Source organism: Chlorocebus sabaeus, chromosome 16, assembly GCF_047675955.1.
Source record: "Chlorocebus sabaeus isolate Y175 chromosome 16, mChlSab1.0.hap1, whole genome shotgun sequence".
In the NCBI taxonomy this organism is placed as follows: domain Eukaryota; kingdom Metazoa; phylum Chordata; class Mammalia; order Primates; family Cercopithecidae; genus Chlorocebus; species Chlorocebus sabaeus.
In genome coordinates, this window is record NC_132919.1 from 21,189,741 (window position 1) to 21,214,784 (window position 25,044).

The window sequence follows — 25,044 nt, forward strand, 5'->3', positions numbered from 1 at the left end:
TGGCTCTACATTGTGATCACACCTCAAAGCAGTTATATCTGAACCACTGAGGGCTGGACCCAATTATTAGCCTTTTTTTTTTTTTTTTTTTTTAATAAAAAGAGCATTCTAATTGTAGTGAAGGTTGAGAACCACTAGTCTCATAGATCTGAATCCATTTTACTTTTTCAGCCTTAGCTCGATAGGAGCTTCTCCCATCTGTCACTTACTGCATGGGTTACTTGGCCATTTTGTGCCTTTCAAAATATACCTAGTCTAGGGAGGCCTGTGCGGACTATCAGGGCCCAGCTGCTAAACTCACCTCCAGAAAACTTCTCCAGTGCCCTGTAGTAGGAATGATTTGCTTCCTTCCCCAGCTCCCATTTGTACTTAGATTTCTCAGCCCTGATCACAGTCAGCTGTATACTATAGTCTCCTTTGCTTATTTACTCATGCCTTCAACAAATATTGTACCACTTGGCTGAATGCTCTGCTAGACACGAGGATTTATTACAATGCAAAGACAGTCCTGGTTGGGCGTGGTGGCTCACACCTATAATCCCAGCACTTTGGGAGGGTGAGGTGGGCGGATTGCTTGAGGTCAGGAGTTTGAAACCAGCCTGGCTAACATGGTGAGACTCTGTTTCTACTAAAAATACAAAAATTAGCCAGGCTAATTAGCTGAGATGCACTCCTATAATCCCAACTACTGAGGAGGCTGAGGCACTAGAATCACTTGAACCCAGGAGGTGGAGGTTGCAGTGAGCCGAGACCATACCACTGTACTCCAGCCTGGGCGACAGAGCAAGACTTTCACACACACACACACAAAAGACCTTGTCCTCCAGGTCTTCCAGCAGTTTATATATGGAGGTAGGAGTGGGTAGACTTGCAATAAGAATACTCCGAGATAATTGTTCAAATGGAGATTTGTCCAAGTGCTGTAGGAACGTGGGGTTTTCAGAGACAGGTTTTCAGCTATTTCAGTATTTGAGCTAAAAAACTTGAAGGATGATTTGGTATTTGCCTGGTGGTGAGCGGGGCATGGGGAAGGGAAGCGTTTTCTGAGACAACGTGTGAAAGGCAGGAGATGGGAGAGAGATTGCAGTGTTTCTTAGAGACCACGTAGTTAACAGTATTGCTTCAGTGCTCAGCAGTGCTCAGTGAAGACAGTGTCAGAAGCAAGTGTGGGGCATTAGATTCCGTGATCTTCTATGCTTTTTGTGAAGGAGTTAAATTTTATCCTATACTTGTAGGGATGCCATTGAAAAATTTGAGCAGTAGAGTGACATGGTATGATTTCCATATTGGGAGGATTGCTCTGGGTAATGTAGAGGAGAGGCTGGAATAGAGAGGGATAAAGGCAGGGAGGCTGTTGAGTGGCACTAGGAGAGGAACAGGAGCAGGTTCGTTGTCGTTGAGGGGAATTGCAGTGAATTGAGGTGTGAACCACTCTTAGAAGCCTAAGGTTATGGGGCCGGACATGGTGGCTCACGCCTGTAATCCCAGGACTTCGGGAGGCCAAGGCAGGTGGATCACAAGGTCATGAAATCGAGACCATCCTGGCTAACACAGTGAAACCCTGTCTCCACTAAAAACATGCAAAAAATTAGCTGGGCTTGGTAGCACACGCCTGTAGTCCCAGCTACTTGGGAAGGTGAAGCAGGAGACTCACTTGAACCGAGGAGGCGGAGGTTGCAGTGAGCTGAGGCCGTGCCACTGCACTCCAGCCTGAGCGACAGAGCAAGACTCCATCTCAAAACAAAACAAAACAAAACAAAACAGGCTAAGGTTGTAAAAGGAAGCAATGCTTTGGGAAAGTAGAGGATTGAAGGGGAGATTCAAGATCAGGGTTCTTAAAATCTTTTTTGCCTAATAAGTGGCCTTGAAGAAGTTTATATGCATATGCTGATTAGAAAGATTCAGTAGAGGCCGGGCTCGGTGGCTCATGCCTGTAATCCCAGCACTTTGGGAGGCCGAGGCGGGCAGATCACCTGAGTTCAGGAGTTCAAGACCAGCCTGGCCAACATCGCGAAATCCCGTCTTAACTAAAAATACAAAAATTAGCTGGGCGTGATGGCACTCACCTGTAATCCTAGCAACTTGGGAGGCTAAGTCTGGAGAATCGTTTGAACCCAGGAGGCGGAGGTTGCAGTGAGCCAAGATCATGCCATTGCACTCCAGCCTGGGTGATGAGCAAAACTCCATTTCAACAACAACAACAAAAAAGAAAGATCCGATAGATAGACTTGAAGGTAGAAGAAAATGTAAATAAAGGGAAAAATGATGAAACAAGTCCCCGAGGAGGCATGAAAAGAAGTTATTCTGAGCACAAATAATTGGTTTAGCCTTGGATAAGAAGAGAAGGAATTGTGAGAAGGGATCATGGAACTAAGGATGCAGTCAGATGATTTTGTGAAGGAGCCAGAAACCTTGAGATTATCCCCAGTAGCCTCGGCTTGCTCTGTGACTTGGGAGAGAACAGGTGAGGATAGGTGTTAAGTTTGTAGTAGCATCATCTGCACCCCAGAGTTTTCTCAGAAAGTGCAGCCTAGGGGCAGGAATGGAGCAGTTGAGACTTGGATTATTACCTGGGGTTGTTGCCAGATGATTTGAGGAGGATGGGATGGAGGATCTGCATGTGTCCTTTTCCTAGGTTTTGAATTCCTGATGCTGTAACCACATTATTTTATCTTCTATTTTGATGAGTATGCAGTTTTGCATGCAGTGACTGTGTAAACACTGAATATACTTTTGCTTCTTGACCATTTATTTTTCCTACTAGGATAGTAATGATGACACTGAAGATGTTTCCCTGTTTGATGCAGAAGAGGAGACGACTAATAGACCAAGAAAATCCAAAATCAGGTAGGAGGAGAAGTTGCATGAGCTGTGTTAGTGTCCAGTGCTGTTCTGTATGTATGTCGTTGTTTCGCTGTGCTTGTGAATACTGCATGTTGCTGGTTTGACAACATGCAGTATTTAGTGTAAGACCAAGATGACATTTCAGATTTTCTTGCGAATAATTGGCATATGGAATTTTACTTAATACTGAGTTTTATAGCAAATCCAATTATTTGAACACCTGTGTTTTAATTCTGTGCTGTTTTCCAAGAATGTACCATTTCTTCATATAGTTTCTATAGATACATTACATTTTGATTTGTTGTGCACATTTCAAAATCACATGACATTTCTATTCTAAATTTAATTCTCTCTAAAGAAATTCACTTACTGAAAGCAAATTCTACCTGAACCCTGCTAAAACGCTGTTTTTAACTTTTCTTTCATTTTTCATGCCAGTCACAAAAGACCACATATTGTGTGATTTCATTTGTATGAAAAGTCCAGAATAGGCAAATCTGTAGAGACAGAAGATAGATTAGCTATTGCTAGATACTGAGGGGTTTGAAGGTAAATGGGGAATGACTGCCAGTGGGTACAAAGATTCTGTCTGGGGTAATGAAAAGTTGTAAAATTGATTGGAGTGATGGTTGTACAACTCTGTGAATGTACTACAAACTATTACAAACCATTAGATTGTTTACCTTAAGTAAGTAAATTGTATGATATGTGAATTATATCTCAAAAAAGGTGTTAAAAAACAAGAAACAGGCTGGGTGCAGTGGCTCACGCCTGTAATCCCAGCGCTTTGGGAGGCCGAGGCGGGTGAATCACGAGGTCAGAACTTTGAGACTATCCTGACTAACACGGTGAAATCCCTCTACACTAAAAAAAAATACAAAAAATTAGCTGGGCGTGGTGGTGGGCGCCTGTAGTCCCAGCTACTCAGGAGGCTGAGGTAGGAGAATGGTGTGAACCTGGGAGGCAGAGTTTGCAGTGAGCCGAGATCGTGCCACCATACTCCATCCTGGGCGACCGAGCGAGACTCCATCTCAAAAAAAAAAAAAAAAAAAAAAAGAAAGGAAAGAAACAAAACAAGAAACAACCTACCTGATAACTTTGTCTTAATTTCTGAAGTGATTTCTGAGGGCTAAGGAATTCTTTTGGTATGGTTTGAAAATATGATTCAGATTCTAAGATATAGTTTCCTTATTTCTCCAAGCGAGGTAAAGTTCTTTATTATATATTTTGTGAAAGTTTATATTCAATGAAGTGTTAAAGTCATCTGTGCATAGTGTATTTTCTGTGACAACAGGGCCTAGTCAAATAGTGAGACTTAAGAAAAAGAGAGGTAGGACGTTTGCTTCCTCCTAAAGTCATCTCTTTTTTTTTTTTTTTTTTTGAGACGGAGTCTCGCTCTGTCTCCCAGGCTGGAGTGCAGTGGCGTGATCCCAGCTCACTGCAAGCTCCGCCTCCCGGGTTCACGCCATTCTCCTGCCTCAGCCTCCCAAGTAGCTGGGACTACAGGCGCCCGCCACCTCGCCCGGCTAGTTTTTTTGTATTTTTCAGTAGAGACGGGGTTTCACCGTGTTAGCCAGGATGGTCTCGATCTCCTGACCTCGTGATCCGCCCGTCTCGGCCTCCCAAAGTGCTGGGATTACAGGCTTGAGCCACCGCGCCCGGCCAAGTCATCTCTTATTTTGACAAAACTCTTCACAGTTACACCAGGGCTAAAACATTTTTTCTCTACATTTGCTAGTACCTGTAGTAAAATGTAATTGCATATTGTGTTTTGGTTTTCAGACATCCAGTAGCATCATTTTTCCACTTATTCTTTCGAGTCAGTGCAATCGTCGTCTATCTTCTCTGTGAGTTGCTCAGCAGCAGCTTTATTACCTGTATGGTGACAATTATCTTGTTGTTGTCGTGTGACTTTTGGGCAGTGAAGGTAATTTTGATTGTTTTATTTGAAAATTATATTTAATATGAAAATGATGTATAAAATAATGAGAGCATTTTGCATTAGTATTAATCTTTTGTTACTTCAAACCTTGTCTGTGTTAAAGTGCTAGATATATCAAATTGCATGTAGATTTTTTTTTCATTTTTTCCCTTTGACAATACAAGATGAGACATGTAGGTTACTGTGCTGCTGATTTTTCTGTGCCATATTCTAACCTACATCAGCTTCAAAGTCAAATAAACAAATGTGACTAGCAATCATACACCCTACAATGTTGCTTCTAATCCATACCATGGGTTTTGCTTCAGGCTTACCTGTAGGTGTGCTGTATATAATTTCTAGATAAGGCCCCAGTGTAGGTTGTCCACAAATACTTAAAAAATACTTACCTTTTGCAGAAGCTCCTATGGATGCTTTAGGGCAGTGTTTCTCAACCAAAGACAAGCTTGCCACCCACTGAATATTTGTCAGTGTCCAAATATTGGAGGTGGGAGGAGTGTGCTATTGACATCTAGTGGATAGAGGGCAGATATGCTGCTAAATATCCTAACACACAGGACAGCCCCCCTGCAACAAAGAATTACGCAAAATGTCAGTTGTGCCAAGGTTGAGACACCCTGCTGTAGGGGATAGAAAGGAGTGTAAGAAATGGTTTTAAACTCAAGAACAATGATTAGAGAGATGGATGGATGGATAGATAGGTACATGGATAAATAGATAATCAAGTAAGCATAATAAAATATTAAATATGGACTCTAGATGATATTTGGGTATTCGCTGTAAAATTTAACTCTGTATGTTTGAAAATATTCATAGTAAAATAGTGGAGAAAAAAAATCAAAGGCTAATTTTGGAGTTTCAGAGACATATACTGATTCAAAGACCAGTAAGATGTTACAACCCTATTCACACCCACCAATGTGTCCATTTTTAGATCTTTTAATTCTTGTTTTATTTTTTTTGAGATGGAGTTTCACTCTTGTTGCCCAGGCTGCAATGGCATGATCTTGGCTCACTCACAGCAACCTCTGCCTCCTGGGTTCAAGTGATTCTCCTGCCTCAGCCTCCCGAGTAGCTGGGATTACAGGCATGCACCACCATGCCTGGCTAATTTTTTTGTATTTTTAATAGAGACTGGGTTTCTCCATGTTGGTCAGGCTGGTCTCGAACTTCTGACCTCAGTGGATCTGCCCGCCTTGGCCTCCCAAAGTGCTGGGATTACAGGTGTGAAACACCGCGCCTGGCCATCTTTTAATTCTTATAGATATCAGAAGTGGTTGGCTTGGTGATGTCCAGTTTCCATAGGCCACATAATACCGAGAAGGAAGATTTCAAAGGTCTGTTTTCTTTAGGTTTTTCTTTTGTCCACTCTTCTTTGGCTTGCATTTATTTGAATTTCTTCTGTTACTTTATGCTCTAAAGTATTTAGTACATACCTACTCACAGTTTTGATATGCGTTTCTTTTTGTTGTTCATAAAATTTCTATTCAGCCAAACAGAATATGCTTTCCAGTCACATCTTCCTGGTAATTTCCAAACTCTTAAAATTTTTCTGGGTTTAGAGTTATAAAAAATGTGATCAAAATAGTTTATTTTCTGATAAGGTTTTGTTTTTGTTTTTTTGTTTTTAAACAAGGGCTTAAAAATGGCACCCTTTTATCCTTGGCAAAATTGTAGATAGCCAAACAATGGAGATATGAAGCAAAATTAAGAAGTCAAGAATAGGGAAGTTATTAAGTGGACTTCGGATAAGCAGGGTTCTGAAACAGTTAAAATAGAGATGTGTCATAATTGTTATAAATCTCAATGTACTTACTAAAAAAACAAAAAAGCAATCTTTATCTAAACCCCTAGGTGTCCAATCTTTTGGTTTCCCTGGGCCACAGTGGAAGAAAGAATTGTCTTGGGCCACACATAAAATACACTAACATTAGCTGATGAGCTTAAAAAAAAAACACACACACACAAAAATCTCATAATGTTTTAAGAAAGTTTATGATTTTCTCGGCCAGGCGGTAGCTCATGTCTGTAATCCCAGCACTTTGGGAGGCCAAGGCGGGCGGATCACGAGGTCAGGAGATTGAGACCATTCTAACATGGTAAAACCCCGTCTCTACTAAAAATACAAAAAAAAATTAGCCGGGCATGGTGGTGGGCGCCTGTAGTTCCAGCTAACCTGGAGGCTGAGGCAGGAGAATGGCGTGAACGCGGTAGGCAGATCTTGCAGTGAGCTGAGATCGCGCCACTGCACTCCAGCCTGGGCGACAGAGTGAGACTCTGTCTCAAAAAAAAAAAAAAAGCTTATAAATTTCTCTTGGGCCACATTCAAAGCTGTCCTGGGCAGCATGAGGCCTGTGGGCAGAGGGTTGGATAGGCTTACCCTAGGTGATGTTAATGAAGATAAAGAAGAGGTAGAGAACGGAAAATAATTTAAATGTATGTTTAAATGCTAAAGCTTATATTGGTTTTTATTTTATTCTTCACTCTGACAAATTGAGTAAAAAAGGTTAAAAAATGGTTTTAAAAATTTGATGACAACTATTAGTAAAATTTAAAACAAGTCATGTGTCTTCTGAAACATTAGAGAAGATAGAACAAGTAAAACAATTCATAGAGCAAAAGAAGGAAAACAAAGCAAGTGTCAAGGAAGCTTAAATCAGAAAGCACATGTATAAGGTGATGTAAGTAATAGCAAATTCATTATAGCAGTAAATGGAATTTGATTAATATACCCATTTAAAGACAAGAATATTAAGATCGGGTCAGAAATCAAAGTCCAAACAAAAGATCTAACCAAATTAATGACATTAGAAAAAATAAAAGAAGGCAAAGATAACATCAGATCAACTCAAACAAAAAGAAACTTGGCATTGTATGATTATCAGATGAGATGTGAATCAGAATAAGAAAGCACAAAGAGGAACAAAAAAATGTCATTTTATGAATCACATTTTAAGATCATTCAGAGTAAAATTATATCAAACTATGTATAAAAAAATTAGAAATATTAGAAGATAGAAAAGCATTATAAGTCTAACAAACTACAATCTTTAACAAACCAAAGTGCCAAAAATAACTAAGGTCTGAAGGATCTGAATGAAATAATTAGCAACATCAATTTAATAGCAGTTTTTGGGACTTTGTATGACAGAATACTTTCTTGTAAAGTGCCTGGGAGCATTTACAAAGATTGACTAAATATCACTGTGAAGAAAATCGAAATAAAATTGCCCAGAGCACCTACATTTTCTAGTCCAATGAAACAGAACTAGAAATTAATAAGTGGTTGTCAAAATTGGAATTCTTTTTAAAAAACCAACTGCTATGTAATTGGGTTTAAAAGGAAGCAAAAAACTGTAAATATAGGTTATTTATACCTTAATGGTGATCATTTACAGTCAAGCTTTCTGAATATGTCAAAAACTGAATTCAGAGGGAAAATAATAGAGGGAAAATAATGGACTACTTGAATCCAGAAGTTTCAAAAATAAGCAATAGGCCTGAGAAATTAGGAAAATAAGCTAATAAAGATAAAAGCAGGAAAGAGTTGGAAAATGGGAACATGGAAGAGTTTGAAAGTATTCTGAGAGCATTCTTTGAAAATACCTCTGGTTTAGATCTCCCTTGCCAGCTCTTTTTTTTTTTTTTTTTTTTTTTTCCACTTAACATCTCTTCCATAGGAATTTTGGTTTCATAAGACTCTTCCTTTTCTTCTATATTCCTTTCCTAAGGAGTGCCATCTGTGCTTCTGGTTTTGATTGCTGATCTGTAAGCTGTGTTGCCTCCCAGATCTGTATCTCCATTCAGGTTTGTCTTCACAACTCAAGGCCTCTCCTCATGTGTCGTCTTCACGTTTTTATGTGGCCGTCTTGAAGGCATCTCAGATCCTTTTTTTTTGAGGTGAAATCTTGCTTTGTTGCCCAAGCTGGAATGCAGTGGTGCGATCTCGGCTCACTGCAACCTCCGCCTCCCGGGTTCAGGCGATTCTCCTGACTCAGTCTCCTTGGTAGCTGAGACTACAGGCATGTGCCACCACGCCTGGCTAATTTTTGTATTTTTAGTAGAGACAGGGTTTCGCTATGTTAGCCAGGCTGGTCTTGAACCCAAGTGAGCCACCATGACTGGCCAGGCATCTCATATCTTAACATGTGTAGAATACTACTTGTCATCTTCCACTCCCCAAAAACTCTTCTTCTTTAAGTGTTCCCTTTCACAGGGTCTGGAATCACTACTTTTTTTACTTGGGCAAACCAGAAATGTATCAGTTGCCTCCTTCCTACTCCATATCCTATTAATGACCAAGTCCCATAAATCCATAGATTATACTTTATTCATTAGGGCGTCAGTGCCTACTACTCTATCTGGAATGCTCTTCTTGCTCTCACATCACCTTAATACAGGGATTCCTAATCTTTTTATGCCATGGGCCCCTTTCATAGACTCATGATAATGTTTTCACATATATAAGGTACATAAGATTACAAAGGAAGTCACTTATATTGAAATATAATTTAAAAATATTAAAAAAGTAAATTTTTGATTGAGTGGTATGTGTAGTAGTCCCCCCATTATCTGAGGTTTCACTTTCTGTGATTTCAGTTATTGTAGTACACTATACTAAACAGTAAGATATTGCATGAGGGGAACCACATTCACATAAATTTTATTAGATTATGTTGTTATAATTGTTCTATTTTTATTTCTTGTTATTAATCTCTTACTGTGCCTTACTTATAAATTAAACATTATCATAGGTATGTATGTATAGGAAAAAATATAGCATATTTAGGGTTTGGTATTATCCACAATTTCAGGCATCTTCTGGGGGTCTTGGATTGTATACCCTGCAGTTAAGGAAGGACTACGATACTTTATAAATTTATTAATGGTAAGATCTAGTGGCAGGTCTAATAAGTACTTTCACAGCAGTAGTGAGCATAAACAATATTTTGAGATAACTGCAGCAAGTATAGTATGAAATGAAAAATGTCTGTGGTTTCTATTGTGTCAGGGTGTTTTTAATTTTATCTATATTCGTAGTTTGTTGTCTCCATTAATAATTTAAAGATATGCTAACTACTTTCAAATCAGTGGTGAGCCTAAACAGTATTTTGAGGCTGGGTGCGGTGGCTCACTCCCATATTCCCAGCACTTTGGGAGGCTGAGGCCGGTGAATCACCTGAGATTAGGAGTTCAAGACCAGCCTGACCAACATGGAGAAACCCCGTCTCTACTAAAAATACAAAATTAGCTGGGCGTGGGGCGCATGCCTGTAATCCCTGCTACTTGGGAGGCTGAGGCAGGAGAATCACTTGAACCTGGGAGGCAGAGTTTGCAGTGAGCTGAGATCGCCCTATTGCACTCCAGCCTGGGCAACAAAAGCAAAACTCCATCTCAAAAACAAAAAACAAAACAAAACAAAAAAAACCTACAATATTTTGAGATAACTGTAGCAGGTATAGTACAAAATAAAAAAATGTGATTTCTGTTTCGTCAGGGTGTTTTTAATTTTACCTACATTCATAGTTTATTGTCTACATTCATAATTTAAAGATATGTTAAATTTCAGCCAGAGGTTAATGGAAATGAAGATAACATTTTTTTTACCCATCGAAGTTCACAGAACCACTGAATCTATTAGTGGACATCATTAATTAAACATCCCCGGTACTGTTGATTCTTATTTATTCTTTAAATTTCATTCCAAATGTTGATTCCTCAGAGAGTCATTTTCTGATAACCAGACTAGATCAAATTTCACTGTTATACTCTTCAATCATCCCACACTTTTCCCTTGCAGGACTTTACCTCAGTTGATAATGGTGCATTTGTACATTGGTTGTCTGCTCCCTCTTCACCTCTTTCTCTGAGAAAAGAGATGGTATCTGTTAGTCACTGTTGTATTACCAGCACATAGTAGATGCTCAGTAAATATTTGTTGAGTAAATAAACATTAGGAAAGCTATCAAAGGAATTTGTTACCTTAGTAAGTAGGAAAAGAGCTTGGTACACTTGAGAGACTGACTGAAGGCTAGTGTGTAACCATTTTTGGGGATATGTAGTTGTAAAATATATGTAGCTATAGTCAGGATGTAAGGTAGGTCACAGTAACCAAATAGCAAGGAGTTTAGGGAAAATTAGGGAACGGGAGAAAGGGCAAATTGTTCATGAGGGAAAAGAGAAGGGGTAATGTTTATGGGTAGACTTGTGGCTTTCTCTGTTACCTCTACCTTTACTAGTACTGCCATTATCATTTTACTTAATCATTTAGCCAGGCCTGATATATAGTAGTCTTTGCTAACTGGATATTATGAAGGTAAAGCTGAAGGTTTTTGTTTGTGAAATGTTACACTAAGATATGAGCTGATGATAGATCTTTAAATAATGCTTTTAAAATGTGCCTGTTTACATTAATCTTCACCAGAATGTCACAGGTAGACTAATGGTTGGCCTACGTTGGTGGAATCACATTGATGAAGATGGAAAGAGCCACTGGGTATTTGAATCTAGAAAGGTAAAGTGCCTTTTTTGTTTTAATAGTGTTATCAGCTAAATTGTTTGTAGATTATATTTAAATATTAGAAGATGAAGTATTCAGAATTGAAAACACTTAGCAAATCACTTGGCATGTCAGTACTAAAGGAGATGGCCTTCTAGAATTTAATGCATTTTTCTGTCTAGTTCAGACCGGAAACAAGCAATACACAGAACAGAAGCCTTTGAGGAAAGACGCTGGGTCAGCGTTTATACAGTGTGCTAAGCTGCCTGTCAGGGACTGCTGATAAAATACCTCTGTGTTGCCTTCGTTAGTATCTCCATGAATCCCTCTATGCCCAGCAGATAACGGCTTTCAACATCTTGTTTTGTCTTTGCTCCTGTGGTCATCTTTCCTTTCTGGGCAGGAAAAAGGAGGAGGAGGAGTGCAACTGGATAGAAAAGCTGATCAGAGCACTCTATTCTTCAAACCTCTGCCTTCAGGAGCCCTGGGGGTCCCAGTCTGTTTTGGGTTAGCCTGCTACACTATAGTGAATATTCACTTTCCTCATGGAAATAAGTTTTGGAAGCAGAGGACCAAATTCTTGGCGACAGTACATCAAGGGTATTGACAAGTTATTTTAAGAAAGTGGCACTGTGTTCAATGATCCTGTATTCTTTTATATTATAGAATCTACCTTGGACACAACTTACCACCCTTGTAAATTCCTGGATATTGCTAAGACATTTTGATAATTGTCTTGAATCCCTTAATTCCAGTTTTTTCCCCCTCTGGATGCTAATTTGACCTTTTAGTCTCCAGAATGATTATAACTGTGATTTCCTTGATCCTTAGTCAGAAAGGTGTCATTTAGAGCTTCCTTATGAATAAGTAGTACAAGTGCAAGAAGAATTGAATAGAAGCCTATCAGAGACCACTCTTTACTGTCATGTGTTGTGGTAAACCATCCATCCTGTCCTGAAAATGCAAAATGCAAAATTCTTGAGTTAATATAGATCAGTTCCTAAAATTACAAGAGTGGAAGTCATGTTTTTTTGGCTTCTGACTTAGGACTTGGGCTGTCTGTATTAATATTTGAACTTGTGAGTAATATGTTTTTTATTAAACATGTTGAACTTTTTATTGATAAATCTCAGAACATGATAAATGAATTTATGTTCTTTTATAGGAGTCCTCTCAAGAGAATAAAACTGTGTCAGAGGCTGAATCAAGAATCTTTTGGTTGGGACTTATTGCCTGTCCAGTGCTGTGGGTGATATTTGCCTTTAGTGCACTCTTCTCCTTCAGAGTAAAATGGTTGGTGAGTATCAATGTAGGACTTTCAAATAATCCATTAAGATGTCTGATGGTAATCATAGGAAGCAACAACCGAGTCCTTATCATTAGGGATATGTGAAATTTTTTCACACAATATTTACTGATATCAGGTATATTTTGACCTTAATTATATTTTTCCTCCTAATTTGTAGTATTTTTTTAGTTCTGTTTTGCGATACAGGTTCTATTTTTCTTTGTGTGTGCTCATACATTCATACTTCTTTGGATTTGGAAACTTACTATCTTTTTCAGTTCTTCTAGTAGTTACCTTTAATTACTTTATATGTTTATATCATTACCCTCTTTCATGAATTAGGAAATTTATTCAATATTTGTAGATTTCCTGCTCTGCAAAATGGGAAACTTTACACTCATATGGTTCCTTTAACTTCTCCCTGTTCCTACCTCTAGAGTTTTGCTTATTGTAGTCTTATTTTAGTCCTTCTAGTGGTTTTCTTTGTAACATTAATTAATGTACTTAAACCTGTTTGTTGACTTAATAGACTCTGTTTAGAAAGGGAAGAAAATAAACACTCATATTCCTTCCTATGAGTCTCCTCCTTTCTTTCTTGTTTGTTCTAATGTTATTTTTGTGTTACCAAGTATTATAATAGTTATCTTTTGAAAACATATTTCTTAGTGGGTGTTCAGTCTTTGATCTGTTTTTTAAAAAAATCGATTCATTGCCTATCATCAGTCTTACTGCAGCTTCTCCTTTTACTTATTGGTTGGTTACATTTTCTTTTGACTCATGTTTAAACATATGAGCCTATTGACCATTCTTGAATGATGACCTGGCTGGATTAATATTCTTGGGTCACAGTTTGTTTCCTTTTGGAAGATGCTATTCCATCATTTTCTTATATTGAATATTTTGGAGAAGTCTGAGGCCAGGCTTACTTAACCTTTGTAAATCTCTCCCCATAAGGGTTTGTTTTGTTTTTTTTTAGTTCGTGTAACCCAGATGTATCTGTATTTATCTTTCCATATCAGTTTTCTGGAGCCTGTGTGCCTTTCTGAGACAGGCAGACTAAAGTTTTACTTGGAATCAGGAAAATTTTTTTCTGTTAAATCTTTGCATTTATTTATGTTCTATGTTTTGACCTTTAATTTTGAAGTATTAGTTATGTCTATGTTGGATCATTTTTATTTGTTCTCGTCTACTATTTTCTTGTTGCTGTAATTATTCATTTCTTTATTTATTCAGCAATTTTAAGAGTTCACTGTTATGTCAGAGCGGCCTGGGGACACAGGGGGATAAGTTAGGGGACAGGTAAACAAGATGACTGTTCCAGTAGAGCTTGTGTTCTAGTGGAAGGTAGACAGACAGTAAAAAATACAGTAGGGTATGTTACTTAATGATACAAAGTAATGGGGTAGAGAGGGCAGAGGAGAGAATAGTAACTATTTTAGGTGCTCAGCTAAGGCTTCTCTCTGTATTTCCTTAGCTTTGTCAGCTCCGTTTTCATCTCCTGTTATCTCATCCTCATGCTTTTTGAGTTCTTATCTTTAGGTTTTTCTATAGGGTGAAATATTCCCAGGAATGCTTTTATTTTGATGGTTTTTTTTTTTCTTTCTGAGTAGATTCTTCACCTATCTTCTGTATACTGTGCTGCTTTTTTCTTTTTTTTGCTATAGTTTTGCATAAATGCACTTCCCTTTGTCCTTATCCATTTTGCTTATCCTTACAGTGACAGCCCTGTCTAGCCCTTCTCTTTCTGCTGGTTTAGTGAGGGTGAATCTTCCTTGACCACCTTCCCCTGATGTCTGAGGCATGTGGCTGCTGCTCTGAGCTGGAGTTGCGGTGCTGGGTTTGGTGGCATTAAGACACAGGTGTGAGGTGCGAGGTGGAGACCTCGCCAGGCTCTGGCTGTCTTGGCTGAGCTGCCTGGTTTTGCGTTCTCTTCCTTAGTGGAGCTCTTGTCTCCTAGTTGGCTATGCACTCTCCTCTGGTTTTTCCCGTCTGCTTTGGATTGTTTGTGAGACCTTGGAGTTTTAGCATCCATCCAGGAGAGTCAGCCCAGTCTTTTTCTAGCAGTGTTTCTACTTCCTTAAAACAAAACAGGGAGAGGTTATGTGAAAGCCAGTTTGATCCTGTGTTAACCTACTTATGCCTAGTGTTCCATTATTGGAATGCTAAGCATGTAGGAGTTATTTATATCCTACTGCTCAAGGTCATCACCAAAGTCTGATTTTTCACTCATGCAAAAATTTACAAAATTGCAACCTACAGTATAAATGGGTTAAGACTGCTGGGTATAGTGGCTCATGCCTTTTATCCCAGCACTTTGGGAGGGCCGAGGTGGGCAGATCACTAGGTCAGGAGATCGAGACCATCCTGGCTGACATGGTGAAACCCTATCTCTACTAAAAATACAAAAAATTAGCATGGTGGCAGGCGCCTGTAGTCCCGGCTACTCGGGAGGCTGAGGCAGGAGAATGGTGTGAACCCAGGAGGTGGAGTTTGCAGGGAGAGATCGTGCCACTGCACTCCATTCTGGGCGACAGAGTGAGACTCCATCTCAAAAGAAATAATTAATTAAAAATAATAAAAATAAATGGGTTAAGACCACAGGACAGGAAGGGGCTTCACCCAGGCTCTCCATGAGTCTCCCACCTTTTCACTTCTCTTAAGATGATCAGCTGTCATGATTATTGATGCTTCTGTGCTTCCTCTCCTGCCTTCTTCCCACCTGGTGGCACCACTGTGGCCAGCTGCAGGGATTTTCCTGCCTTTTTGGGCCATTGTTAGTTGGGAGGAGTTTCTGTTGTCATGGCTATTTCTGCATTTTTTTTTCTCGGGTCTTTTGCTTTTCTGTAAGTTGCTAGGGATGGCAATTATTAGTGAAATCTTCCTTAGAGCTTCTTTGGAGAGTGTGGAGCTGTGTAGAGCTGCTCCAGGCTGGCTCTTTGGCCACCAGCCCTTTTTTATGTTTGTTGGTATTAGTTTATTTGCGTTTTTAAAAACGCTGTTTGCTGTTTATACCTTAAGGGGAGGAAGATCTTCATGCCTGACTTTACTGCACCATCTTAAACCAGAAGTTTAACTTATAGATTTTAACATTTGTTGCCATTGAGTAAATTGATGCCTTAGCAGGACCTGTGATTGGTCTGTGAATTCAGGTGTACCCTTGCATGTTGATATATACATACCCAGCAGCGCCACTATTTGAGAAGCATGGGAAGTTAAAAGGACATTTATTCAAATAAAGACACAGTTTTATGTTTATGTAGGTAACTAGCAACCTCTTATTACACTAACACGTTTAATTCCATGAAACATAAGTTTAGAACAGAAAGTACCACCTCCTTGTCTTTTACTAGGAATGTGACCCTGTTCATTAATCAAACATTTAAATCTATTAATTAAACATTAAAATCAGCCATACATCTTGTTAAGGGTAAGGAGAATAAATCTAGATTGGAAAAAGACATTTCATTGAGCTCCTTTGCTTGTCACAGATATAAAAGAGTAGAATGGTCGATGAGCTGTTTATTCCAGAACAAGGGTTGGCAAACTATGGCCTGCAGACCACATCCAGCCCGACACCTGTTTTTGTAAGTTTTTATTGAAAAGCAGCCTTGCGCATTTATATATCGTCTATGGCTGCCTTTGGATTAGAACATTAGAGTTGAGTAATTGCAACAGAGACCGTATGGTCTAAAATATTTATGATTTGGCCCTTTACAGAAGAACTTTGCTGATCACTGTATTAGAATCTTTAACCATGGGAATTCCTCACATTGTCTTAATTTTTCTAATTGAGATTAATTAGAAATTTTTAAAGAATGGGTTTTGAGTTTCTTTTTCTCACTTCTCATTGATCCTAATGGGACCACCATAGGTGAGAAAAAGAATCTCAAAGGAACAAACAGCTCTGCAAAAGTACAGTTCCCCTTGGAGCTGTCTCCCTTCTCAGGGAAGGCAGGCATCCGTTGATTGCTCCCTTAGGGCATTGCATCCCCTCTACTAGAAGCCAGTTGTCACATAGAGCAGAGATTCACCCCTGCCTGCTCTCAGTTTATTGGACTTGATCTACCTCTTGACTGTTCTTTTGTAATTCTTACAGGAATAATGAACATTTGAGCCTTTCCTGAGTCTCATTTACTTTTCCTAACTTTACTCACAGACCAGTGGGAAACAGAGAGCAAGAAGGCTTCCCCTTCACTGCATGCCCAGCAGCTAGTATGTGCCTGGCACATAGAGCGGTTGTGTTCAGTAAATACCTGCTGGGTGAATGACTCGTGCCTTGTGCAGAGCGTCTATCAGTTGGGTCTATTCTGGCAGCTGTCTCTGGAAAAGTCTCACTGGCACAATCATGGCTTTGCAGAGCTTCCTCTTCCCTCTCTTTCTCATGACAATCTGCCTTGTCTCATTTATGGCACAGAGAAAGGTCAATTTCAGGCCAGTAACCACTGATTATTGTTTTCCCTTGTCCCAGGCGGTGGTTATCATGGGTGTGGTGCTACAAGGTGCCAACCTGTATGGTTACATCAGGTGTAAGGTGGGCAGCAGAAAGAATTTAACCAGCATGGCTACTTCATATTTTGGAAAGCAGTTCTTACGACAAGTAAGTGTTTTCTGGATGTGATCAGTGACTGATGCAATAATTTCTAATCTTTTTTTTTAGATGGAGTCTTGCTCTGTCGCCCAGGCTGGAGTGCAGTGGGGCAATCTCGGCTCACTGCAAGCTCTGCCTCCCGGGTTCACACCATTCTCCTGCCTCAGTCTCCCGAGTAGCTGGGACCACAGGCGCCCGCCACCACGCCCGGCTAATTTTTTTGTATTTTTACTGGAGACGGGGTTTCACCGTGTTAGCCAGGATGGTCTCGATCTCCTGACCTCATGATCCTCCTGCCTTGGCCTCCCAAAGTGCTGGGATTACAGGCGTGAACCACCGCACCCGGCCCATAGTTTAATTTTTATGAAACGCCCCTGAACAGAAGTTTTTTAAAGGCATTTAGTTATTTAAATATAAAGATAAAGATGTTTTAATTGCTCTTTGGGGGTGTTCAAGATATTCTGGAAGTGTATTGTCAGTATCCTAAAATTATTTTAAAGCCAGGAAGGATAAACTATCATTGATAATAACTTATTTTTTAAAAATTACTTTTAAGTTCAGTTGTTTTTCATTAATTATGGGAGCTTTAAGTGAATATCCTTGAAGAATGTATGTTGTATGGTTTTTTTGAGATGGAGTCTTGCTCTGTCACCCAGCCTGGAATGTAGTGGCACGATCTCGGCTCACTGCAAGACCCGCCTCATTCTCTTGCCTCAGCCTCCCCAGTAGCTAGGACTACAGGCACCAGCCACCATACCCGGCTAATTTTTTTGTATTTTTAGTAGAGATGGAGTTGCACTGTGTTGCCAGGATGGTCTCGATCTCCTGACCTCGTGATCTGCCCGCCTCGGCCTCCCAAAGTGCTGGGATTACAGGTGTGAGCCACCGCGCCCAGCCTGTATATTGTATGGTTTTAGGGAGAACAGTTGAATCACAATAGGACCATAACATTTGTACTCAGATGTTTTTTTCCCCCTAGAACATAAGGATTTTACTATAATACCCCAACATCAGGGTTTTCAGGAGGATGAGTAGTCGTCGTAGGTAAATAACTATTGGTTAAATCTCTTGGGAAAAGTGACAAGGTAAGCCAGGTGTGGTGGCTCATGCTTATAATCCCAGCACTTTGGGAGGCCGGGGCGAGCAGATCACCTGAGGTCGGGAGTTCGAGACCAGCCTGATCAATATGGAGAAACCCCATCTCTACTAAAAATACAAAATTAGCCAGGTGTGGTGGCACATGCCTGTAATCCCAACTACTAGGGAGGCTGAGGCAGGAGAATCTCTTGAACACGGGAGGCGGAGGTTGTGGTGAGCTGTGATCGCGCCATTGCACTCCAGCCTGGGAGTTTGCTCTTATTTCAACAAGAGCGAAACTCCGTCTCAAAAAAAAAAAAGAAAAGTGACAAGGTCTTTATATGAGTAATACCTTGCATTTGGTTAGTACAGTAGGTTGGGCAAGTGATGTTATATAGGACAGGAATTCTCAAACTTGAACATACATGAGAATCACCTAGAGGGCACAAGATCGCTGAGTTCCACCTCCAGACTCCTTATTCAGTAGATCTAGGGGTAGGGTCTCATAATTTGCATTTCTCCCAAGTTTCTGGGTGGTACTGAGGGTGCTGGTCCAGGGATTACATTTTAGATAACTAAAGCCCTGAGAAATTAAATTATTTACTTAAGATTATACAGCTAATAAGTGGTACAAAGCTAGATTAAACCCAGCCCTTCGTACTCAAAATTTATCGTTCTTTTTATGCTACCGTACAGTTTCTCTTCCAGAAGATGAAAAGTAGAGAAAGTGAATATTCACGTAGGGACATGATCATCTCATTCTGAAGGATATTTGCATGGTCCCAGTATACCTTTACTGTGGTCCACCTTAGGGTAACTTTCATGTATGTACTTAATAGGTTTTTATCCTTAGAATTTTCAGTGTTTCTGAAGGTCTGGGGAGGGACATGGAATACAGGTGAAATTAAACCTTACACCTGGCATAACATGGATAGGGTTAGTGTCTTACATGGTACTGGCATCTGCTCAAATGGGACAAACCGGACAGCTGGGTGGATGATGGTATCCATGGGTTTACTTCAGTAGTGTGTGTCTACTTTTTTTTTTTTTTTTTTTTTTTTTTTTTTTTTTTTTTTTTGAGATAGAATCTTGCTCTTTCTACCCAGGCTGGAGTGCAGTGGCATGATTTTGGCCCACTGCAAGCTCTGCCTCCTGGGCTCACGCCATTCTCCTGCCTCAGCCTCCCGAGTAGCTGGGACTGCAGGCGCCCGCCACCATGCCCAGCTAATTTTTTGTATTTTTAGTAGAGACGGGGTTTCACCGTGTTAGAGCCAGGATAGTCTCCATCTCCTGACCTTGTGATCTGCCCACCTCAGCCTCCCAAAGTGCTGGTATTACAGGGCGTGAGCCACCGCTCCTGTCCTGGCATGTCTACTTTTTAATGTGATTGGGCCATTGTATGTAAGGTAATGCTCTGCTTAGAAATACAGAATGTTTTCCTAGGCGTAGGCCTTGAAGTCCATGGTGTGTGAAGTGAAATAACTTTGATATTAAGGAGTTTTTTTTTTTGTCTTTTGCAGAACACTGGAGATGATCAGACTTCCTGAATAGAGAAAACTTAATGTGCTTTGTTACATTGGGGAACAACTGAAGAGATTCTTGACTCTGAACCTTTTAGAGCTTAGTCCATGTTGCAACGAGGAGTGTTGGCTTTGTTTTTCCACTTAAAAACTTTATTTATAAAAAGGAAAAGTAGTTTTCATGTTAAGTTTTTATTTCCTTTCCAGCATTTGGGGCTAGAAAGTATATGTTGGCACTAGAAACATTGTCAAGATTTATTCTGTGGTGTAGGTATGCACATGTTCCATAGGTATGCACACAACCATGTAATATCAGTATATCCCAAGTTAATGAAAGTGTTCATTTACATAGGTAATGGAGACCTTTGCATTTTGATCCATAAAACATGGGAGGATGTTCTTAGTCTGTCTCAAAGCTCTGTGTGTTTACATATTATTTCTGTAGATGATTTTCAGGAGTAAATTTTGCTTCCATGGTAAGAGTGAGCACTTTGGCTTATGTATAAGTTAGAAATTTTTGTTAGTTTTTAATATGTACTTCATGGGGAAATTTCTTAGACATATACAAGCAAGTGAAAACAATTAGGGCCAGTGGTATTAACTACTTTCTAAAATCTTATTTTTATTTGTAAGAAGTCATTTACTTAAGGCCCAGTTAATATAAGTGGAATCATCATTGTTTGTTTAAGGAATACCCAGAGATTGCTGCTGTTCTATTTATTTTACAGAAAGGATAGCTAGATTGAAAGCTCTTCAGTGGACCTTGCGCTAATAGATCTTTTACCACTAAAAGAGCATTATTCTCATGTCATAATGAGAATAATCATTTACATACTTGGCATAATAAATGCCTAAAGGACATTTTATTTTCTGAATCTATTTTTTTCTTGCTATAATGGGGATATTGTAAATTATGCATTTGTATTAATGGTATTTCTTAAAGCATTCTGTGTAACTGTAAACCAATCTACAAACTATTGTAGGCATTTGTAAATTCTGTTGTAGGTATTATAAACTTTGTTGAAGTCTTAATCAGCAGATTATGTTGTGAATATATTTGTACATTGTTAAAATAGTTTTTAAGATTATTTGTTTAATTGAATAAGTGTCTTATTGGAGTGATAGCTTTGAAGGTGCAAAACTTTATATTTGTATAAAATTCTACTGTTTACAAGGCATTTGACATGTGTAATCTCATTTAATCCTCATGACAAATATGTAATACTTAGATGATGTAACAGAACTTCCGGTTATTGAGTGACTTTCCTAAGGAAAACAGATTACAGGAATATCTGTAGGATATAAAACACGATATATTAGTATTTTTAGAGAAAATATTTGCTCTAAATGCCTTTTCCTTTCTTAAAAATTAATAATTTGTTAAGAGCTTGTTTATTTTACTTATACTCAGCTATTCTGTCTGGTGAGAAGAATTGATACTGCACTGAAGACATTTTAAAAGTTAATCTGAAAGATCTAACCTAAATCTTTAGGGTTGAGAGTCTAACAGAGGATACATTGGTATAATTCTTTTAGATAACTGTGTTGTTTGAACTGTAATCCTAAACCAAGTAACAATTGAATTTTAGAATATGCATGTGGCAGGAGCTACCATGTATTCCCTAATACTCGTTTTTCCCCTTCTACAGATTTACCACCTAATTAGCTAGGGCATGGCATCCTGGAATAAAGATAACCCTTCCCACATTTTATCGCTGTATCTTGGTGTGGCCACATGACCGAGTTCGGGCCAATGGATACATTTCCAGGAAGTATCCTTAAAAGGAGGAGGCATGCCCATCCCTTCCCCCTTTTTCCTGAAAGGTAGACACAGTGCAGGAACTAGAGCAGCCATCTTGGACTATGTGGTAAAGGCTTTGTTTTGTGAATGGCAGATAAATGAGGTAGATATTGTCTGAATCCCATCTTGTGTATAGCATCCCTGAACTGCTTGTCTGAATTTTTTTTTTGAGACAGATCTTTTGCTCTTGTCGTCCTGGCTGGAGTGCAGTGGTGTGATCTCGGCTCATTGCAACCTCTGCCTCCTGGGTTCAAGCGATTCTCTTGCCTCAGCCTCCCTACTAGCTGGGATTACCACCCTGCCACCATGCCTGGCTAATTTTTGTATTTTAGTAGAGACGGGGTTTCACCCTGTTAGCCAGGATGGTTTCTATCTCCTGACCTCGTGATCCGCCCGCCTCGGCCTTGCAAAGTACTGGGATTACAGGCATGAGCCACCATGCCTGGCCAGCTCTCTGAACTTTTAATAAAAGTGAAGGGAACTATCTTCTTCAAGTGTTATTGTTCTGACTTCTCTGTTGCTCATAGCCTAACTGGATTCTTGTCAATACAGTGCACTTTTGAGCATTATCCATGATTACTTCCATTTGTACTAACTTTCCATATTGTACTAACTGGAGTTGTTAGTACAGTACACTCCAGTTGTTAGTACAGTATTAGAAATGTAATAATTTAGTAAATACATAGTTGATCTTTATGTAGTACTTAAGTGAATATTATAGTTGCCACTGAGTTGCACTGTCCCAGATGCTGTTGCTACATAAAACTCCACCCCCAGAATACTGGTACTGGTGAGAAGTCATTTTATTATGCTCACAAATTCTGTAGGCCAGGAATTTGGATGGAGCACAGTGATGGCTGGGGAAGGAGCCAGGAAGTGGCATGGAGCTTTTCAGCCACTGACCTGGAGATTGACATTGGCTGTCAGCTGTGGCATCATCTAGGCTGTTGGCTGGAACACCTACACTGTGTAGTTTCTCCTTGAGGGCACATTTGACTTCTTCACAACCTGGCACTGGGTTCTAACAATGAGCCTTCCAAGAGAGCAAGAGAAGTGCATGGCATTTTAATGACTAATCTTGGAATTCACATTATGTCTCTTCTGTTGTACTTCATTGGATGAAGCAATAACCAAGGTCCATCCAGCTTCAATAGAAGGGTGCATAGAGCCCAGTACTTGATGAAAGGAGTGTTAAGATTACATTATAATAAGAGTATGTGGGATGGGAGATACTCTTTGGAAAATAAAATCTGTGACACTTTAATCATTTCATCAAGACTGAAGAAATTAGGAGAGACTGAGGATAAGTGGTTTTCCTCTCTATTGTCCCTTGTCAGCCTTGGATACAGGTGAATTGACTGAATGGTGCTAGAAAAATGAAAGTAGAATCACTTTTTTTTTTTTTTTTTTGACGTGGAGTTTCGCTTTCGTTGCCCAGACTGGAGTGCAGTGGCGCGATTCTCCTGCCTCAGCATCCCAAGTAGCTGGGACTACAGGTGTCCGCCACCACAGCTAATTTTGTATTTTTAGTAGAGACGGAGTTTCTCTATGTTGGTCAGGCTAGTCTCGAACTCCCGACGTCAGGTGATCCGCCTGTCTCAGCCTCCCAGAGTGCTGGGATTACAGGTGTGAGCCACTGCGCCTAGCCTTAGTAAAATCACATTCTAATTCCAAATCCCCCAGAGTATTCTTTGACCCAGACCTCTAAATAGATAGGTAAAGATGTGTGTGTGCACGCAGAGGTGATGGCACATTAATTCCAACATATAGGTACTATGGGCCTTTTTAAATCTGTGTAACTCTTAGGGCTTATTAAAGTTCTTTTATGTATTATCTCATATGATTCTCCCCAAGAGGGAAAAATGACCATTATGTACCATGTAACCTCATGTTACAGGTAGGTAACTAATACTGAGAGAAGTAAGATAATTTATTGAAGGGTGCATATAGTAGAGTTAGTAATGCTCACTAAACGTTCCATTTGTTCTACATTTCCCAGCTTCCTTAATTCGTTTGAGGCCATGAAATGTGAGTGAACAATGGCCAATGAAATGTGAATGAAAGTGAATAGAGATGCTAGTTGCCTGAATAGCATAGGACAGTTTTAGACAGCAAAGAGTTGTCCTGTATCTCATGACTTCTTTGTACCTCGCTGAATAATTATGTACATGGAAATCCTGTTTATAATGAGAAAAGAAAAGCCACCCTTACAGCTGTCAGTTGGAAGCTGACCTGGCTCTAATGGCTAGGCTATTCTGTTGAATATAAACAATTTTATAGAACACCAACATCTGACAAGGCCACTCTGAATGTGGTGGAGGAAGACAAAAATTAAGACACTCCATAGTCATGTTAAACTTTGAAGCAAGATTCTGTGTAAATTCATAGAGCGACCAAACATTCCTGTCTCTTGGCTTACATGTGTGATAGTTGGTTCATTACCCATTGGATCACTCTGTTCCTTCTTCCTCCTAGATTAAAAATTTTAATATTTACACTCATTTAGAATTGCCCTTGCTTTCTGAAAGCACTCAATCCAGAGTAAAACTAGGATTCATGGAGCCCTTCTTGAAATCACCCAACACAACCCCAAATCCTATAAAAAGCCCTTCCCAGCACTCCCATACTGAGGCACCCCATGGTTCCCCATGGTGTGTGATCTCTCTTGTGCAAAAGCATGCTGATAAACCCAACTCGATTCAATCCGATCTGTTCCTCACGATCTCTGACTGGTGGACATCGACAATAATTTTTTGAGCTTATATTATAATTCCATTTCATATTTTTGTTGTTGCAGATCTGCAATACTTGATTTGCCCAAAAATGCAATTACCAGTTAAGTGAGGGAAGGTTGTAGTCTTTGTTCAGTATGTAACCAAGAGTTTTCTATCATTTTAAAAACTCACTAGTGGCAACATTGCTTGTGGCATTTGAGTTCCAGGTCAAAAGTACTGCAGTAGTCTGCATTTGTAGTGGGCACATTAATGGTAATTATATGTACATATGCAAGCACCTAATTACTGTGTCATCAGGAGTTTTGGCCATTTCCAGATTGAATTATATACTATCATAAGTTGCTTCCTTTTCTCTGTTACATTACAGTTAGATAATAAAGATACCTTTAATCATGATAGATGATTAAAAATATGCCTGAGGTTAAGATATTGTTTGTGTTTTTGAATAATAAAACATGTTTTAAAATATTTCTGATAAAAATTGGCGCCGGGCGCGGTGGCTCAAGCCTGTAATCCCAGCACTTTGGGAGGCTGAGACGGGCGGATCACAAGGTCAGGAGATCGAGACCATCCTGGCTAACATGGTGAAACCCCGTCTCTACTAAAAAATACAAAAAACTAGCCGGGCGAGGTGGTGGGCGCCTGTAGTCCCAGCTACTTGGGAGGCTGAGGCAGGAGAATGGCATAAACCTGGGAGGCGGAGCTTGCAGTGAGCTGAGATCCAGCCACTGCACTCCAGTCTGGGTGACA

At 39.7% G+C, this 25,044-nt stretch overlaps 1 protein-coding gene across 1 annotated transcript; it reads left to right on the forward strand.

Annotated features, from left to right (window-relative positions):
- Positions 1–2,728: 2,728 nt before the first annotated feature.
- LOC119620224 (Golgi apparatus membrane protein TVP23 homolog B-like) lies at positions 2,729–20,936 on the forward strand. The gene is made up of 6 exons (XM_037987199.2): positions 2,729–2,847; positions 4,627–4,771; positions 11,211–11,300; positions 12,451–12,582; positions 17,042–17,170; positions 19,759–20,936. The coding sequence occupies exons 2-6, from the start codon at positions 4,724–4,726 to the stop codon at positions 19,783–19,785; spliced, it is 426 nt and encodes a 141-aa protein (XP_037843127.1). The 5' UTR covers positions 2,729–2,847; positions 4,627–4,723; the 3' UTR covers positions 19,786–20,936.
- Positions 20,937–25,044: the final 4,108 nt, after the last annotated feature.